The 21,253-nt window shown below is 45.2% G+C and overlaps 1 protein-coding gene across 2 annotated transcripts in view; it reads right to left on the bottom strand.

The window, feature by feature from the left end:
- The window catches only part of LOC100121068 (lachesin), a 149,613-nt gene extending 140,051 nt beyond the window's left edge, over positions 1–9,562 (bottom strand). For both annotated transcript variants that reach the window (XM_031922889.1, XM_031922890.1), the window contains exon 1: positions 8,845–9,562. In XM_031922889.1, coding sequence (XP_031778749.1) covers positions 8,845–9,112 — 268 coding nt within the window. In that variant the 5' untranslated portion in view covers positions 9,113–9,562. The remainder of the gene's footprint in view (positions 1–8,844) is intronic.
- Positions 9,563–21,253: the final 11,691 nt, after the last annotated feature.

The raw sequence follows: 21,253 nt of genomic DNA, 5'->3' as shown, positions 1-21,253 counted from the left end.
ACGACTATAAAATTCCATTACTCGTTCGTAAAATAACCGGAAAGAAAAGCTATTTACCGATGCCATAAGCGATAATTTTTGCGCAAACAGGCGGCGGGACAATATTTACCATTTCTTCATGCGGCGCAACGCATCCCTCCTCTTCTCTCTCTCTCTCTCTCTCTCTCTCTCTCTCTCTCTCTCTCTCTCTCTCTCTCTCACTCTCTCTTGAAAGGGTAAACAGGGACGGGAAGACGCAGGCGGCAGGAGTAGGGAGAAGAGAAAGACAAAGGTTACACACTGCAGACTTGAGGCAGACGTAGAGCCGCTGTACTGCGTATAGGTGCAGAGAAAGACTATGTGGAGAGAGAGAGAGAGAGAGAGAGAGCCACCGCATCGCCGCGGGCCGATTTACGCCGGCAGTTTAGGGCCGACGTTACAGCATCCCGGGATTTTACGGGCTTCTCTCTCTCTCTCTCTCTCTCTCTCTCTCTCTCTCTCTCTCTCTCTCTCTCTCTCTCCTGCGCGTGCAGCCGAAAAGCTCGACGGTGTGCTGCGTGAAAATTAGACGTAATGCTCGTACAACTGTCGTCGGGGCTTTACGCCCGACCCCACATACACCGGCTGCTTGTACTCCCGCTTGCCCTTTTCCCTACATACATGCGTATATATATCGCGCACTTCTTCCCCCCCGTCGTCGCCGCTTTCCCTCGTAATTCCCTGAGCTGGGATGGTATATGGCTGTTTAAAGAGGCCGATTATCGACGACGAGAACTCGGGCACAGGTTGGTATGTGCTTTTCGGCCGCGTAACGCGCGTCGTTTTGGGGATGTCGAGTCTCGAGGCCATAATACGACGACGCTTGAGAGGACGCTCGGATTTCTATTTGAGCTGTGGTTGCGCTCGAGTATTGAGTGATTCGTTCAAACTGCTTTATCGATCGCGAGATTACGCTTTTACTTATACATAATTAATATAATGTTTAATTCAGCTGATATTAGATGTAGCTGCAGCATTAAATATGCATATTCTACAAGAAACCTTATTCAATACACTGTTTAATAATGAGAGCTAATATTACGTAACAAAATTTGTTCGTTTCAATTTGCGTCAGACTCTCGTTATACGTATAGAATTCGTGATCATCACGTAGTCTGTGCCATTGTATCGCTTTGACAGGGTCCTTTCTCGTCGTTCGTTTTTGTTCCTTTGTTCACTTTCCTACAGTCGAGATCCCCTCAATACACCTAAAAGTATTGGTCTCGCATTATTATGAAGATGCTTGAATTCCAAGTCGTACTAAATGTTTTCAATCATGTTTTCAATGTTCTACGCACTGATAAATTAAAATTTCGCTCAACTAACGCGAACAAAATATCAATTTCGCAATCAAGCCCGCACAAAAATCTGTGCACCTGCAGCAGTAGTAGATTCCCCGGTATTACACACAGGGGACTTAAAGCAATAATCTCGTCGAATCCCACGCTGTCGTCGTCGTCGTCGTCGGCGGCGTAAAGTGCTTTACCGGAGCTTTCTCCTCCAGTCGGTCTCGCGAATTGTTCGAGGCAGCTCCTAAGCCGCGAAGACGCGCGCGCGCGCGTCGGCGTCGTCGTACCGACTCTGTAAATGCCGCAACGTGTATGTGCTTCTCTTCAATCCCGGCCCCATAAACATTTATGAGCGCGCCCAAGTGCCGTCTATGCGCACACGCGTCCATAACACTCACACGGGAGGCAAGCCTATATGTGTGTACGGGAACGCTATAACGCGCGCGCGAATCGAAATACTACAGATTTTGCGCGCTGTAGGCGCCCCTAGTCGATCGAGGCTCTTTTATGGCTTGTCGATTACACCGGTCCACGAGCGAGCGACAGTCTTTCGCACGTACTTCGATTCTCTCTTAATTTATCGTTCTATTTACGGGGCTCTATACGCCGCGGGCATGTATGCATGTGCACAAGCGTGACATTATAAAGTTCGTTCTGTCACTCTGCTGCGATTTCTCATTGATTCGAATTCACACCTGCAACGTGTAATTCAAGTATGGTGGTTATATCGGGGGCGTATCACGATAGCAATTACCAAATTAATTTCTATTTATATGTACGGATCGTCGAATGTTGATAACACATTGTTGTATACGAATGGCAATAATAAGATAAACGGTTCGGTATAGCTCGCGTAAATTGAGAGTTGGCGATTTAATTTATACGTGGAATAAACATGGAATCTATTCACAATTGATACGCCGTTATAATTGTAACAATTTCCCGGAATATTAATTCAGAGCGATGATTATTCACGCCACACATGACAACTATATATTCGCAATATTAAACAAGGTAAACTTCAGCTACTGTGGCGCAGTTAACAAAATTGGATTAAAGTAATGAAAATAAATGAAAAGTTCCTCTCATTTCTCATATTGCTAATATCCGAGCAGCTAGGCGAGATAAGCATAATAAAATTCTCGAAAAAACCTCTATTACTCGAAGCGGAGAAGAACATAGCGTGTCACCGGATAAACATCTTGTTCGCACGTGTATCTCAATCTTAAAAAATGTCCTTGGCTTCTCCTTCGACATCATCCTTGCCGCAGCGGTTTCTCTCGCACCGAGTAGCATTCTAATTTTCCCGCTCTCGTCCCCTTTCGCAGCGGCATATATTACACCATCCACACACACACAGCAAGGAGGACAGACGTATTAGGCATCACATTAGATTTGCTACAACTGTCGCCGAGCCCGGCCTAATTAAGGGGGTCGATCCCGAAAACTCGTCCTCCTCACTTGCGATCCACATCCCCCTACGCAGAAGCGAAACAGATGGCGAGCTACGGGCTATGCGCGCAGCCAGATAATGCGTTTTTGCGGGCGTTCTCTATACTTATACGTTGCGCAGTCTTTGCCCGGCAAATCCCCGCGCTCTCGTGTGCTGGGGGACTCTGAAATTTCGAATCGAGCCGGAGAGAGGGAGTTAACTGCGCGAAAGGGCAATCCCTGCTCGAATAATTCATCCGAAGCTCGCGAGAAGATAGCGAGGAACGGGCTATCGTTATATGCTACGAGACGATATCGATATGCTTCGCTCGCTATACCATCTCTTTCTATCTCTTTCTTATTCTTCTCTATATCTGTATATCTGTATTCGGCCGGCCCGACTCTATTGTTTTCCACGGCACCCTACCCTATCCTTCTGTCTGCGCGCTGACTTCTGCTGGATGACATATACATATATACACCGGCGCTTTGCTTTCATTCCTCCTTGTATCTACATCTCGTGTCGCTTTATTTTTGTCATTTTCTCCGATTGCCGGGTATTTTTTTCTCCCGAGAGTGTCTTCCTGAGAAGAGACTAAAAGAATAGAAGCACAAAAGGACGCGGAGATGAAGGAAGAAGGAGACAGAGAGAAGAGGCAATCGCCGGAAACCAGCTAAATGGTTTTATGTCTCCTCCTCGATTCGATATCAGATAACGCTAGACAATGAGACGCCAGTCTCGTATTTATTCGCAGATCCATCGCGATTAGAGCCGAGAAGAGGTTACTGGCCCCTGTGGTGCCAGCAGCAGCAGTAGACTCGAGTTCGAGCCCCTCCAGTACGTACGTGTACTATGTAACATTCAACCGGCGACCCGAGAGAAAATCTCTGCGTACGAGGATGTGGACGCTCCGCCGCACATACCTGATTATAAGATAGCCATCGCGATGGGTGCGCGCGGCCAGTACTCGTATGGGGATGTGGTGCCGGACTACTTTTGCGGGACTTCCCCTCAAAGGAAATGAGACAGGGTGAAGATTGCACCGCTGCGCTTTTGCGCAACATAATTATCAATTTGAGAGCGCAGATTGAATGAATCGTGAGTGAGTCATGCGGATTTCCTCTAAGCCGACATGTATATTTATAGCCCATTTTCTGGCACACGAGCTTATCAAACAACGCCAAGCAAGACATATTTAATTATTAATGTGCGTAATTGAGTGCAGCTTGAATAGTATTGTTACACTTAAACCTTTTTTGCGCTATCGTTCATTACCGAGACTCGAAGAAACATTCGCTATAGATCCCACCGACGAGAGTATATTTCACCATAAATTAACTCGTTATGAAGAGTGATGAAAGGTAAAGTGATTGCAGACGGTTAATTTCAGACATTGTTCTGAAAAGCTTCCGTCAAAAGTTATACAGAATTTTAAATAGTTACCAACGCTCCGAACTGTGTCATGTATTATATTAAATGAAAAGCTCCGCAGTCTCCTCTTGTTGGTAATTAAAAAACAAAAAATTTTGATCTAATTTTGTATTTTATGAACTTGAAGAATTTTCCGCGTATAAAGCTCGAAATAATTTGGATGGAATTTAAAAAATGACATTACCAACTTTCAAATTCACAAACATGCATAACTTTTCACAAAAAGAATAACATCAAGCTGCTAAAACGTTCGCGTATTCTGCTTTCTTTCGCATCAATCCAATAGTACTTCGAAACGTCGAGAGAATCGCATAGGAAAATCGAATCACACCGTGTCATAATCAAGGCTCACTGAGCTTGATATAATCTCGCGGATCGACCGAGCTATATTTACGCTATATTAACGCATGACTAAATTTCGCGTTCCAAAACGATAATCATCATCCTCATTATTTATAATTAGTTCAGCTCAAACAACGAAAAACGCGCGTCAACGGCACAGCCCTGGCTCCAGCCCGAGCGGTAACAAGGTTCAATCGAGGCTCGAGAGCGATATAACAGAGTTATTACAAATAATTAACCGCTAACTACGAAAAATGCAGAAAAGTGTGCGGGATTTTCGCTCGCTGCAGCTTAAACGCGCGGGCGTAAAATTATCTCCCACGCAGGCCGAGCAAAAATATTCCACTCGTAAAGATAATCATTCTCTCAACGAGATCTCCCATTAGCCGTTTCCCGAGAAACAAACAGAACTCGCGCGAAAAGCCATATACGCGGCTGGAAGTAAAAAAGGCGCCGGGGCGGCCAACCAATTACCTTCCATTATTCGCGCTCGGAGGGCGCAATTAAAACACGCCCGGCGTGGCCGTGTCAATTTTCATCGTTTCCGTGTAAAGGAAGGCCTCTTCTCTCGAAAATGAATGAAAAAGAAAAAAACACTGCAGCCGCGGCGGCCGAGCTAACCGCGGTAATGCGCGAACAATTAGAGAGATGGAGGGAGAGAGAGCTAGCCACTAATACAGAGCCGCGAGCGTCTCGCGGTGCGGAGAGCGGCACTCCATTAAGGACGATTCATTTGCATTCGTTTATGTGCTTCGCCGACTCGAAAAAATATGTTCCTTGCAAGGGCTCGCGGCGCCGGTAGCGTCGTCGTGTCGCGCTGCAGCAGCAGCGCCGCCCGCGAACTTATGAATTATGCATGCGGGAGACGCGCTGACGCGCCGAGAAGCTATCCCAGGAGGAGGTATAGGGATGAAATGAGGGAAGGCGCGTGCTGCTGCGTTTACTCTCTCTCTCTCTCTCTCTCTCTCTCACACTCTCTCTCTCTCTCTCTCTCTCTCTCTCTCTCTCTCTCTCTCTCTCTCTCTCTCTCTCTCGTTTGCTCGTCGCCGGGCCACTTCATAGCAATTAGTATTATAATTACATATTGTGTGTTGGACGCGGTTAATTCCTGACCACCTGCTGGCCGTAGTAAGGCCGAGCGCAGTGTACGCGGTCGCGCGACTCTGATTTATCGCGGTCCGTGATGCAGTGAGCGAGGGAAGAGCGAAGGCTACTGTTGGGTAAATTGTAAGTGTTATTAAACGGTGTGCACGCGAGCGTTACCGATGTTTGTTGTTGGTGAACCCAAATTTTTGGAGTCGTTTTATGATTATTCAGGGTTGGAAATTTGTTCACGATCTTGATTTAAACGAAGAAATTAAACCAGAAATGTAAAGAATGACTTTTCGACTGATATGAAACGATAAGCCACCTCGCGTTAATTCCTCATTTCAACAATTTCATCAGGAGGTGATTCGTTCGTCTAGAGGATTTTACAGCTGAGTCATAATTGAAGCTTTTTCAGTCGCTATCAGCCCGCGATGAGAATACATCTTCATCGTTCGGGCATTAATGCTTGCATAATCTATTCCACTTTCCAGAAATCTAAAGTAAAGGCCTTTAACTTTGAGCCCGATCTCGCCCGCGATGACTGGCGATTTTCTAATTCACCCAACGGAACTCATCAATCTACATTTACGCCTAACGTCTCCCTTTTAGCGGACTCTCATAATACTTGTCGAGTTTAAGAATTTATGTTACACTAAAACACGATCGGGATCGATTGCATAAAGCAGGCTTTAACGAATGACACTACTGCAGTGCGTTAATTTTTACGGCACACAAAAGAGCTTCGCGAATTTAATACCTCGAGCGTGTACACGTGCAGGAGCATTAGCAAAAACCGATAATTTTGTTTTCCAGAGCGTGTGTACACACACGTGCTTGTCTCGCTTTCGGTTTTTAATCGAGAGCCGGGTTAATCAAGCGCCCTCACTCCGCGCATATACCAGCAGCCCCGTCCCACGGGTGATTTCTATGACTCTTCCGATACTTGATTTAACCTAACCGAAATTAAACCCGAGATTACCTGTCGGCCGCGCGTTAAATCGTCGCTCGCGTGCCAGCCGTCACTCTCCCGCAATGTATGCAGAGCGGGAAGGGATGCATATAGCTGGTGCGTGCACACAGTCCGTGATGTACAGGCTCGCATCATCCAGCAGCGTCTGCTGTGTCCGTTCCCCTGTACGCTGCCGCCGCTGCTGCTGCAAAGCCCCGGCGTTAGCACACTGGCCTAGCGTAAACAGCCCCTCTCTCTCTCTCTCTCTCTCTCCCTCTATAATAGAGCCAAGCTTCGTCCAGACGAATTTGAACGCGGCGATAGAGAGAGAGCCGTTTATCGCAATACTGATCGCGATAGAGCGCCAGCTCTCGATATTCGACCTCGCAAACGCTCTGGCGCCGACGTAGTCCGACTGGTTCGTCGCCCCGAGAACACGCTGCACTGGCCGCGAGTCTGTGTATACACACGGAGAGAGAGAGAGAGAGAGAGAGAGAGAGAGAGAGAGAGACGGCTATACCCACGGAAATGGCCCATAAAATTTCCAACGACTCGCAAATCCTATAGCGGTTGCGTCGTCGCTCTTCCGAATTTTACCCCGATGGCTACCAACGGCTCCCGTACTCTCGCCGAGAGGGGCTGATGGAAACTTCGAGATTTACCACCAAACCAAGGGGGCGTGTGTTTGTGTGAAACGAATCTTTAGTGGGTCGATCGGAGAAATTGTTTTCCCCGATCGGCGAATCGGATTACGAGATTGTATAGCTGTTCCTGATTCGGATTTGTAATTTTTCTGCCATGTTTGCCATTTCTTCTGCTGTCGTAGCGGTTGATTGAAAAGAATCGTGTAAACGGGATGATTCATATATGAGTTGAATTTAAACCTTTAGTTACTAGTGATATTTTGCGTGCTTCGCGCGAGCAATTGCTTTTATTTGTATGCTTTTTGGACATGTCTTAAGTTTTGAGGTTATAATTTCTCAATTTAGAAATATTGTTTCAATTAATATCAAATTAAAATTTATTAATGAATGTATTGATTGTTTTATTATTTATTCAATTTGTTTTTATATCATAAATAACTTTGTAAAAATTAAATCTATTTTAATTCGTAAATACTTTCTAGATTTTGTATTTTCGCGCCCTTTTAAAAGCAGCCAATCAAATCTCGTTTTAGTCGGCTTCACTTTTCTTGTATCTCTTTTTTAAGAAGGGATTACTGCAATATGCTTTGAAATTGCATCTGCACATAGACTGATATGGTGCACGCAGCAATATGTAATATTATATAATCGCCAAGAGAATTCAATGGATATTTGAAGCTACCAATATACTTGTGATTCGGTATAAAGTTACAAAGTAAACATAATAATGAAGCAATTTGCATATCGAATGATTTGGTTTCTCCATCGGAACTATATCTCTAATAAACATTTCTATATTTTATTACATATAGTGCACAGCAATAAACCTTATTACTTTAATCCGCTTCTGCTAGCCATATTCAATAATATATAATTATTAATAACTCGCAACTACAAATTATCTGCAGTCGTTTTTACGTTCTTGCTTGATATTCCATGTTATTTAATTGATTGTTTATAATTTGACTATTTTCAAACTTGTCATATCAATTGTAGCCCGTCAATACAACATCGCTTGTATATGCTAAAAAAGGATTCACCGGATATCGAATTTAATTAGCCGTTTAAAAAATTTAAAGAGCCATTGTAAAAATGAAACAGTATATTATGCGTGGTAATTCTAATATAAACGCAGCTATGAAAAATGAATTGAAATACATGGATTTGCTTTCGTGCATACAAATAGAGCCAATAAATTCTAGTAGTATTTGATTTCAATGACAATACTAAAAATGTCTGGTATTGACAAGCAAATTTGAATTGAAACGTTGAAAATATAATAAGAAAAATCCTATACAAACTACGGTCACTAATGAAAAAATGTTTACCATGTAGAATAAAAAACTAATGGATATTGCTTTACTACATAAAATGTCATAAATAAAGAACCAGTTAAATTCATTAATTACTCGCAGCGTGTATAAGCTATAAGCTTCGCGAACAAAACGCGAACGGGTCACAAAAGCTCTGAAAACAAAGCTACAGCTGTATACCAAAAAAGTAACCGTCGGACTCTATTTCAATGGGTCATTAAATAATCAAAGGTCGAAAATGGACACACGATACCAACAAGTATCAATCAGCCTGATGAAGACGAAAAACAATCTCTGTTCGCCAAAACAAGTATAAAACTCAAAAAAAGGGACTTACCGGTAGTGAAGGCGGCGGCAGCGACGTTCCCCGATGCCGCGAACAGCGCGACGAGCCACGTGCCAGTGAACAGAGCCATGATTGCGGCTGAGAGTCTCCTCTTGCGAGGCATCGACCTCGTCATCGTTGTGGTCGTGGTTGTCGTACTCCTGCCAGACTCGAACCACGTGGCTGCTGCCGATTCGGGCTTCTTGTTACTGCAGTCGCGACGCTTCGCGCTCGGGCCTAATATGACGTTGCGATTGTGATCGAAGCAATGCCGGTCCATCGCGCACAGCAGCAATCTGCAGCCTCTCGATTCTCCAGGTCAGTCAGGGGCTATCTTGTTCGTTACTCGACTCTCTACCTCTCGTCCCGAACAGGTCAGACTCGCGTGGACTGCGGCGCTGCAATCGAGATCATCCCCTTCTATTGCACTTGTTTCCTCTACTGCCGAGAGTGTTTGCCAAAAAAAAAATACTTTTTCAGTATGTACAGCGCACTTTTACAATTATGTACAAACTGCCGGCTGCCACATCACCCAACAGAACAGAGCGAGATACGTCCTCGAGAGCGAAAATAAAAAACCTCACATGTCCGCAAGAACGAAAGAGTCGAAATCGAAAAAGGTATAAAGCAGAGCACACGAACGGATACTAATGAAATCGAATGAACTCCCGTCGCTATCGATATCACGCTGAAACTTTGCACGCGTTGCGTTCGCGGACGCTCGGCGTCGACTGGCTCGAGTCAAGCTTCGCTGCCGCAGCCGGACGGCGTTGCGCCGCGCACGTCTTCGGACTGTCCTCGCGCACCTTCGCCCCCACCGGGAGTAGCTCCGACCAATCGAGGCGAACCCAAAGGCGCCGCCTCTTCGGCCGCGGGGCGGCGCCTCCGGATTAAGATTTTCGACTTTGCGCGCCACGACTGCAGCAGCAGCAGCAGCAGCAGCTTTCTTGCACGACGAGAGAAGAAGAGAGATGTCGGCTGGCTAATTTCAATCCGGCTGCATCGTCGCGAGGAGGACAATTTGCGGAGCTCCGTGGTCCGTGTGTTTGCGGCTATACTGCGCTGCCGATTGATTCGCGGATGGGACAAGTCGACGCCGCACCCGAGTCACTGGGGGTGGCTGCTGCTGCTGCCGCTGCACACAGAAGGTTGACGGCCGCGAGAGTAGGCTATAAGATTATTGAGTCGTCGACGCGCGCGCGCATAAGACGACGTCTTTTTCAGGTTTGCGCATTTGTCTTGTTGGTATTTTGACGATCGTTATAGGATACTTCGAGGGGGTCGAATATTATAGGAGGGATTTGATCGAATGAAGGAGATAACGGGAAATGAGGTTGGCTTTTTTTGGACAGAAATGCGAGGAGGAGTCGTAGGAAAAGTTACGGAGATGGTATCTCTTTAATGACCATGAAAACAAATTGAAACAAGTTCGTTCCAACTTCAATTCCTCGTTATCTCTAGCATGGCGGAAAGAATTATGCACTTGTTTACGAACACTGAGGAAATTAGGCTCTTTTTTAGCTCCGCGCCGTTACAACTTTTATGTGCGATCTTTTTGAACGCGAGGGAAAAAGCTTGCTTTTATGGAGGAAATCAAAACGCGATGTCTACACCTGTATGGGCTGCAAGTACGATTTTGGACCGAAGGAAATTTTCTTTCTTCATCAGATTTTTCGCGACGTTTCAAAATTCGAAACGTCCTTTGATCATCAGAGATTAACTGCAGATACTCGTTTCAAGTTTTCTTCTCTCATACAGCGTAGATATATAGAGCGCTCAAGATGACATGTCTCCGCAAATGACTTTTGTTCCGCAAAGTTCCGCGAAGCAGCATAAAACGCGAGCTTTCGTCATCCAAGAAACAAAAGCCTTCACTTTTGTCTCTCGGCGAGTCTCCGGTTCCTAGATATAGTAAGCGGAAAATCCAAAGTAGAACATCAAGCAGCTCCGGCATATACGTGTATACATCCGTTGATACGCAAAACAATCCGACGCATGCATAATACTAAAATGAGACGTACTGGCCTCTGTGCGCGCAAAATGATGTTATATAAATATAGGTGCAGGAGAGTAGTGGCATATTTCCCACAAGACTGCGTACATTCAGAGACGGAACCGCGGCCGCACGACGTCGGAGGAGGCGAACTGGTTCTCCGCGAGAGTGAGAAGGGTGCGGCTTTCATTTGGCTGATGTAAGTTTGAAGCTTCACGGATTTGACGGGCTCGTCCCGTCCGTTGCTGCTGCTGCTGCTACTGCCGCGCAGATAGCCCCGAGCGGAAGTAAGGTAAATCCGACATCTCCGGCGAGTTACTCGCGTCTCTCTCTCTCTCTCTCTCTCTCTCTCTCTCTCTCTCTCTCTCTCTCTCTCCCGCTCGCCCGCTCTCGTTTCTATCCCGCGGAAACTTCCGGTACACCTCACCAATCAGGATAGAATGGGAGAGAAGAGGGTTGGAACGTAGTCGCATATAGATATACAACGATGCGTTGCAAGCTCGGCAAATCGAAGTGCCGTCGTGCGTGTTTTTGAAAAATTAATTTGAGGAAACACACGCAAGTTGTCTCAAGTATGAAGTATAATAAACAGAGGTAGCATTATATACAAGTCGAAGGTATAGGACCACCTGCGGCCCGAGAGATTGACGTTTAGCTTATCGCCTGGGGAATTTTCCTCGGTTACAATTAAGCCGCGGCGCGCTATCTCGGCCTCGTTAGTACGGCGCGCGCATCTTCTCCCGATTAAGATTGTCGACGGAGTTATGACGGCGGGGGCTGCGCTTGATAAGGATGACTCGCAAGTGCACTGCGCGAACTAATTTTTACGAGCATGATGCGGAGCTGCGACGATGCTGCGCAGTATAGCCTGTATATGGTCTAATGGCTCGTCGCCGAGCAACTTTCGCTACCGATAATACGCACCGATGGAGAGAGATCGTGATTCACTTCGGTCTTCTTTATCTCGTCCCGAAGAGAGTTTTTGGAGGACCAGCAGCGATTTTGGGGTCGATAGTCGCTTTTTGAACATATTATTCGCTACTTCTCGCCCGTCTATTTCAACTGGATTCGATAAAACTTAAAGCGATATCTTTTGGTTTTTAACGATCGAATTGGAAGTTATATATTTAACGAAAATTGAGTTGCGAAGCTTGCAGCATCTTATCGGCCCTCCACAGAGGCCATTCCGGCGCTGATAATATATACTTCTCTTCGTCCGTTAAACAGACAAAAAGGGGGTAAACATTGCAAACGAACCGCGAGCTCCGCTTCCGATACAAGCGAAATAGTTTACTGAAACGTACTCGCTAGATAAATTCTCTATAGTATATGTATGGGTGGTTTCTATATATATATATATATATATATATATATATATATATATATATATATATATATATATATATATATCTTTCGAACACATAAACAGAGATACAATTTGCGGAGGAGAGTGAGAGCTAAAAGGTGCTATCGGCAGTCTGCAGAGCTTCGCGAAACTCTGTAAACCGATGAACGAGAAAGAGAGAGAAGGAGCTGAGGAAATGGTGTAAAAGAGAAAAGCCGAACTGCGGACAGGGACAAAGTAAGACGGATGGCGACGAGACAATCATACTCTGATGGAGCTGGCGGTATCGGCCTCAGTCAATTAACGAGTCAATACGAGAGATTGATACAATATCGAGTCTGTCTGAAGTGCATACATATATATTGAGTCGGAATCGCACACTGGAAAAGTATATGCGCGAGCGGATGCGTTGAGCTATATATACGTATATATAGAAAAAGGAGAGTCAGTAGAAAGCAGGAAGAATCAAGAGCGGACAAAGAGGGACGGCGGACTATTCAAACGACGAGACAATCCGAATGTAATTGCGCCTTCCCAATCCCATTCAATACCAATTCATTTCGTAGTCGGCTTCGTCCTCCCATATAGGCTCCCTTGGCTTTTCGGCCGCAGCTACTTCTCACGACTTTCTCTGATGGCTTTTGGGACTTCTTTGCGTTCGAGAAAATTACGCTAGACCTGTTTTCAAAGATACTTGAAAAAATTATAGATATATTATTAATGCGGATTATTACAATTCTTTTTTCAACTTGCATTATGTCAGTGGACTCACATTTATATTCGAATTACGAATGCACGACCGATTAAGCAGTCTTAAAAAAGTCAGCTTCAGAACGTACCCTTTTAAGAATTGCAAAACGGATATCCTCATAAAGAAACAGAAAAAATCAACTACAATTTAAAGCACAAACTGACAGCGCAACTAATTCGCGAAGCAACGACGTTTATACCCGCGGAAAAGCCCAGTCAAGCCACGCGTCATCTCTTCAACGTATGCAAATAAGTTTCACAATCTTTTCTCCCCTGCGAACACGCAGCTGGCGAAGCTTGAGCTAGCGCGCAATCGTACGTTTAGTGACGCGTTTAGCCGAGATTGTAATTGCGGATTTACAGCTGGGCGACGCGCGCGGCGGGCGCGTATATCCCGCGCGAATGATTAACGAGCTGTCGTCCCGCGGGAGGAAAGAACTCCGAAAAGTCGGCTCCGGTGGGCGGCGGCGAGCGGGATTATAAAGAGGGGAATTATGATAATACCCTCGGATCCCCCACTCTCTTTTTCACATGAGCCGCCGGAGGGAGACACCTATATGTGTATAGCGGAACGCGCGAGAGCGCGTTGACACGCGGCAAAGCTGCGCGCGCGCGCGACACGTATGGATTCGAATTTTCCCGCGACTAATTCCTTCGACTGAACCTTTCTGCGTTTCGAGTAGATGCGTTTTTAAAGTTCTGCTCCCTTGGGGGAGCCGGAGAACCTGGTCTATATGTACATTTGTCACCTTTGATAAGGGCGTATGTTCGGATATCCTCGAATGCGAGCTCCTTCTTCCAATTCAAATATATCTGGGCTCTTCAAAAATACAATTCGTTTTGCTCGCTGCTTTATTTTCGATCGAACTGAACCTATTGCTGTATATTGAAAGGTGACAAACGAACAAGATTACTTTCTTACATGAGCTGCAGTTTATTTCCATCGGTTTAAAAATATAATTTTCGTGTATCGAAAGGACAAGTCAGCAGTAACAGCAACAGCAGCAGTCGCGTCCTCGGAAAATTAAATTATCGACGAAAGTCGTCTGCTCTGAACTTTACTTCGACGACTATCGCGCAAATTCCATTTGTGAATCGCGGAGACTACTGCTGCTGCTGCTGCTGCTGCTGCTGCGTTCATAATAACTCTCGCGGCGAGGCAACGCAGCAAATCGTTCGGTGGCGTTACTTCCGATTACGCGGCCGACCAGTACAGGCGCGTCGCTAATGGGTCACGGCCCGGAAGTCCAATTGGAAAGGCCAGAATAGGAGCGAGTTGCTGCTGCTGCTGCTGCTGCTATACTACACTCCATGGCCTCGATGCTATGCGAATGAAAAATAAGAAGGAGAAGAACCGATCGAGACGTATTTCCCGTGGTATAAACTTATTTGTTGAACTATTGTCGATATTGTACGTGTTATAAAAGAAGAAACTCAACGAGAAATGCGTGGGAGTAATGTGCGTTATACATTATGCGATAAATGGTAGTGAAACGAATGTACGAAGACTCAGCGGATATACATCTGAAAATTCAATAAATTTATTCGATTTTCCGTCTGCAAATACAATACACAGCTCCCGTTAACCACGTCTCGAAGACATTCGCGAAAAGACAGAAAGAGAGAGAGATAGAGAGAGAAAGAGAGAGAGCAAGAATATCCGGCAAGCTCGCGAGACAGAGCAAGAGGAAGGAAAAGCAAGCAATGAATATATAGGCGTGAGCGGAATAAGAAAACGAGGGTAGACTCCGCTGGCGCATGTATAAAGGACTCGCGGGGTAGCGGCAGATGCGAATCAACGCTCTGGTATGAGATTCCAGAGATCCTGCGCGAAACGCAGAGCAAGAGAGGGGGGGGGGAGCCCCCTTTATCTCTCTGTACATTTATTTCTATATTCTCCCTCCGTATTCTCTTTCTCCGCGTGCAGTGTCTGATTAATGAACGAGTGAGAGAGAGATGGAGAGTCGATATTTGCGAGTGGCCGATTCGATTAAACCAGTGTAAACGTACGAGAGCGAACCGAGAGCCGTCCAGCCGATAAATATCCTATGGCGATCCATAAACGTCCGCGACCACTGCTACTCGTCGCTGCTCGTAAATCAGATTTGCTCACTCCCTCTCTCTCTCTCTCTCTCTCACGCGCGCGTGCCCTCTCTCCACGAGAGAGGCAAAAATAAAGAGTATTCATAACGCGAAGCCTACCTGCCGTTACCTATATCGTGTACACAGCCAGTTAAAGGATGCCTAGTGTGACGGACCCTAACGCCGGGCGATTAACAATAACGAATTTATGACTCGGTCGCGGACAATGTCGCTCCGTTATTATGGCTCCTACTATACTATTCTCTTGGGCGTGTGTGACTGTGTATGGCTTTATCAGTTTGGCCCTCCGATATCTTTTGTATAATGCTCGATGCTACAGCTTGATGAATGTTTTACCTAATATTATAGTTACATACGTATACAATTGCTGAGAGTACGTTTGTGGAGCGCTCCTCTTATTAGCATAACAATCAGTGATAATCTAAATTGTCAAATAGATTGTCTATTATACTCAAATATACTAAACGCACATTAACAGGATCGTCAAAACGTTAATAATCAAACTGCCGTAATGCACTTATTCCTGACGTAAATGGCAATACTGAGCCAAAGACGACAAATTTCGCTAATTGGACAGTTTTAAGATGATCTAATTTTAACTCAATGTTATTTTGCAGTACTTTGGATAAATGCGATTTTTAATTGTAAAAATAGCATTCTATTGCTCAGAATCATGACAATGTCTTCTTGAATTGATGATGGCCTGACCAATAATCCAAAAATCGATACCATCGCAATATAAATAAAGCCTCCAGCTGGAAAATACAGACCCCACATAATGGTCAAGTCACCTATTTCTTTATAGAAGATTTTAGACAATTTTTTCGTTTCTACAATAATATTCTGATTTCATAATTCACAAAATTGATGAAAAATTTCCTCTGTGCTTATACAGAACAATTCACTTGAAAATTGTTAAACTGGCCGTTCGCTTGTTTTTACAATGTTGATAAAGATGAAAAACACTCGGAAAAGCGAAGAGCAGTCAAAAGAAGTCTTTGGAAGGGAAAAAACGAAGGAGAAAAAGCTCGCAGGAACTGCGCATACGATCGTGGAAGGCACAGACAGAAATCTAGCGCTACAAGCTCTGCCGCTGACAGTCCTGTCTTCGAAGGCAAATTTCACTTTTTGTCGGTGTGCGCCGGCCTCTATGAAAGGAAGGAATATTGGATTCGGTTATTACTTCGTCGTCGTCGTCATCGACAACGAAATTCGGCCGGATGTCATACTTCCGATACTCATCCCGCGCCCCTACTTACTTTGGTTAGCCGCAAAGAGAGGATGACGAGCGATATTATGCCTCGCCGCAAAAAGATATATCTCCAGCAGCTCAGGCTTTAAAATTCCTAATGAGCTGAGTGATTGTTCCCATCCCTTTTTTTTGTACGATAAATTTCTCAGTTCTATATGATAAGAAATTTCTGAATAAAATTGAGTTGGAGCCTTCGAAAGTAAAAACAAAAATTAATGCTTTATCTGTAGAAAAGCTTTCTTTTACTTTAGGAAGCACATCGTTTTTTCAGCAACCAAAAGTTATCTTATAAATTCCTGAAACATGATTTAAATATTCGAGAACACAATATGCCATTATTTTTATTGTTTCGCATATTCTGCATATTTGCAACGTCATCCCAAAAATATAACAATTAATTTTTATCCTCGACTCTTCGAACAGCCTAACTAAATCTCTTATACCCAGCTCCATGTACTATATCAGCAGACAGAGGACGCGATCACGCTATTTTCGGCGATTAGTTATCGGCGCCTCCGTTGCTGCTGCTGTTGCACGGTTAATTGGATTTATTATTACGGACAGCGAGGGGGAGAGCGAGAGAGAGAGAGAGAGAGAGAGAGAGAGAGAGAGAGAGAGAGAGAAAGTCGATGAAGCCCGATAAAAATAGGATTGCTTTGCAGAGAGGACTCGCGCGAGAGTGCACGCGTAATTATTCATGATGAAATGCGCGACGATAATTTACTTTTTCCTCATCGCGGCACCGAGAATTAAGCTTTTTAAAATAGTGTGCGCCATTGGCTGACACGGACAATAGACACTTCACTGGCTGATTTTTTTCATTCGCCATTATATCAATTAGGCTTCCACTGCCTTCGTTTATACCCTGGAAAAAACTTTCATCCCGACGAATTGTATTTTTACGCGATGATCATTTTTGCAATTGCGCAGCATATGAAGAGTTTGATAACATATTTTATTTCCATCTCAAAGCCCGCGACCGCAAAGCCTGCAGCATTCGTGACGCGTTTTTTTGAACAGTCGGAGAAATTGAAGCTCCTATTCTGAGAAATCGCTTTACAGCATTATTACGTGAAAAACGAACGATATACGCTGCGTAAATGAAATTCCCTAGAAGCAGTTCGTATTAATTGGCTTTTATTATGTAATGAAAAGCGTTTGTGCAATTTCGCGGAATCCTTTTCATTGCAAGCGCCTTACAACAAGTTGTCATTTCCACTAAAGCAATTGCCGCGCCGGTTTCTAATAAACGTCCGCGGTTACGCTACGCGATCATTAGCGTCTTCGAGATGCGATGGGTAACTTTTATGCCTCTAATAAAAAATCAGGCGCGGCTCGTACGTGGACCTGCTTACACTTTAATATCGGTGAGTCGGCGGTTACAGTGTCGCGCGCGCGAGCGCGTCTCTGTGTGTGTATCAGTGACGGTTATAGGGGAAAGAGTAGTAACGGGCCCGGCGTGTTAGTTTCCTGGCCGGATATTAGCTGTCACGCGGCTCACTGGACGGGACACACAGATAGATGCCTCCACCCACATAGATATATATATCCGAGCGTACATATGCGTCAGTATATAGGTGTATACGGGTGGCTTTCTATCTCTTTCCTAAGTAGCCTGGGATTCTGGTCTCTCACATACACACACACACTGGCAAACATCTATACGCGCCCAACGCGGAGAAGAGAAAAGTCGAGTTAGAAAAGTACGAAAGTTTACTTGCTTTTTCCGTTTCTCCTTGCAGTTGTCTCCCCGACCGGCGTGTGCGCGCACAGCCTTCGAAAGTCCTGTCACCCAAAATGAGCGAAGGAAAAACGGGGACAATGTCGACACACGCTGCCGGAATGTCAAATGCGCTTACTCCCCCAGAGCTGCAGCTCTCAAGTGGTTTTGTTGCTGCCCGACTGCCGCCGCGATGACTTAACGAGGATGAATGCTTAATCAGGGAGGGAGCTCATTTTACTCTTGTTTCCTCAATTTTTATCCTAATACGTAGCGGCTCTACCCGGGACTTCGAATTTCTACTGGACATGCAGTCGCGCGATTTTAACCGAGTCGGAATGTTGTGGTTTTAAGCCGTCGCTGCCCACTGCTCGTTCACGAATTATCGCTCGTCTCTCTTTTATTGCGCTGGATACGCGATGAGAATACGTTAAAAGGGCGTCCGGGTACCTTCCGCCAATTATAACGATAAATCAGCGGAGAAAAAAGCTCTGCATCATTACAACAAAGATCCAAACTCCTCGAGGGTATTAACGACACACACTGCATCCATCGCAGGCTTGCAGCCCGAAAGTGCCGATGCGCAAAAAATAGAGCTCCGAAACAGCTCTAACCTTCCGAAGCAGTGTGCAGCCAGGAGCAGCGGAAATAAACATCAATTGTCGCGGCCGCAATCGCACGTGACACTCGGGCGTAAAAAGCGTCATTCCCATTCTCGCAATCAGCGCGCGCCCCCTGCAGTATAGCGCGCTCATTCGCTCTCGGGTCTTCGCTCTGCTAATGAAAAGCTCTAAATCACGGGGAGAGCTTGCGCCAGAGAGAGGCGGCGCTGCTGCAATGATCCAGCTTCTATATAGCGTATAAACCGCTGCACAGGCCATCTTGACGATGTTCGCCGCGGCTTTTGTCTTGTAGCTATACACACGCTGTGTATACGTGTACTACGGCGTGGGTGCGGCCGCCGGAGGAAGAAGTATAGAAGAAGTAGAAGAGCTGCAGCGGCATCATGGCAGCGCTTCTGCATACGCGATGCCTCGCCAGGACCACGTGTGTGTATGTATATATCGCTGCCGGCGGAATACGAAAGCAGTCGCCGCGGAATATGCATAGCAGCTCGACGCGCGGCGAGAAGAAAGAGTGTACATTTCACACGAGGGATGGATGGGACGCCTGCGCGCGTGTCGTAGTGACACATACGCGAGCTGTTTTGACAATTTTTTCGCTTGTTATCTTCGCAGCGCTGTCAGCTTCTTGATAAAGCTCGTGTCATTTGAACGCGATCGCGAAATTGTCAGAGTGAGTGCGCAACTGACGTGCAGTGCGTGCCGGCCTATATACCTGCGCGAGGGTTTCAAGTCAAATCGAGTGTATCGTTCGAATTCTGAGAGGACGCACGTCGCGCGAGGGAGGGTTATATCTGCGGTCGGAAAAAGTCCGCCGCGCTGCAGCGGGAAAATTCAAATAAAAATAAGCCACCTGCAAGACAAAGGAAAAGAGCCCTCTCTCCCTATAGAGAAGAGCAGTACTATCTTCCGTACTGTATCTTCGGAGCGTGCCAGAAACAGCTCGTATAGACACTGGCACACGCGCGCGCGGGCTATACGATGACGCCGGTGGTATTCGATGCATCGTCGACGGCGTGCGAAAAAGCCAGGGCGCGCGCGAGCGAAGCTCATTTTCTCGGAGATGATGCGCACGCGGCGCATGTCGCATGCTGAAACATACAACGCGCGCGAGGAGAGACAGCAGAGAGATGCGCGAAAATCGTGCGCTGCGAGGTGAAGAGGCCTCGTCGTCGAACTGTGTATACGTACACATGGACAGCAGTGCTGTATGCTACTGTTGTAGAGGGAGGGAAGAAGTGAAAAAAAAACAATTTGTCGAGGTTGGAATTTTTATTAGGCGAATTAAGGGGAGAAAGAATTTGAGTTTGCGTTGAGCTTATTGGCAACGGAAGTTCGTTTCAAAGGAATAAAGTAGATGATTAACTTTAGTTGGAGAAAAGAGACTGTGGTAATCGTTTTCAATGCGCGCAGCTTTATCTACAGAATATCGCTTTGAATTGATGAATAAAATTTATTGTTTTTAATAAAAAATTTCATTGCGGAAACATTGATGAGCAGTATTTCAAAAATGCGTTTGGTTTGCCTTTCAAGGAAGCATTCAATTTTAAAGCCGCTATGTTTATAATATAGTTTCATGACCGTAAAATCATTAGCAATGATAAACAAAATTTATCCAATTGAAAAACGAGAGTCTCGAGGCTTTAGTAGTTGTAGCATGAGTAACCCAAGTAGCAAGTCCAGCAAAGCTGTTTTTATAATATGGATGGCACAGCTCTATATCTACACTTAGCGCGCGGATTAAGATGAGGGCAACAGAAAAGTGCCTTTGCGCCACCTATCGGTGGAAAAGCCTGTCTAAAGTTGATTCGTATTACAGCTACTACGGCTTGGTCGAGGTCTTGGCGCTACCACAACCGATTCCGCGTGCACGCACACCGTCAACGAAGCAGATCTTTTTTCTCCGTGCATTATGAAACACTTTGTTACCGGCACAGCTCTGGTAAAAAAAGTATCATCTCTTCTGGCCGGCCCGTGAACTTTCGGCTATTATGATTTGCCAACGGATACCGTAAAAAATGGGCGACGGCTGGCTAACGCAGGTGGATTTTTGTGTGATTTCGGCACACCGACGGTAAAAAGTTATCGACGGAGCGCAGCGCTCAAGCCATGTGCTCACCTAAAGCCGAACTCTAACCTAACAAACGTGTATTTAAGTAACTTACTTTACGGTGTAAACTGTGTTATTTATCAATTTGATTTTTGATTATTGATGATATAACATTATATGAATGCACGATTTGTGCTGCAAATGAAGTTTATCTGACATTTTCAGGCCGTTTGTAAAAAACCGTAAGAAAATGTCAGTTTTTCCTGGCCAGCCGTTACCAAAATCATTGGCCAATGTTAGAAAAATTGGCCAAGCAATGGTGAATATTGGTGAACGTTTTTACCAAGGAGCCGTGAATGCATTTGCATGATTTGCTTCATTAAACGTTGATACAGAAATTATAAGCTTTTAAAATCCACTAAGTCGTATAGCTGATCAAACCTTAATAAATTGTAAGCGCAATTTTGTCCAGCAGTAACAAAGGATAATAACGCGATGAAAGTGCGCAATGAATAATCGAAAAAAAGTCCAACAATCGGAAGGCTAGCCGAGTTCGTTGACACGGCGTATAGGAGAAAAATAAAA

The sequence above is a fragment of the Nasonia vitripennis genome, chromosome 2 (assembly GCF_009193385.2).
Source record: "Nasonia vitripennis strain AsymCx chromosome 2, Nvit_psr_1.1, whole genome shotgun sequence".
Taxonomy (NCBI): Eukaryota; Metazoa; Arthropoda; class Insecta; order Hymenoptera; family Pteromalidae; genus Nasonia; species Nasonia vitripennis.
The sequence above is the reverse complement of the archived record's forward strand: the minus strand, read 5'-3'. Positions and strand labels throughout refer to the sequence as shown.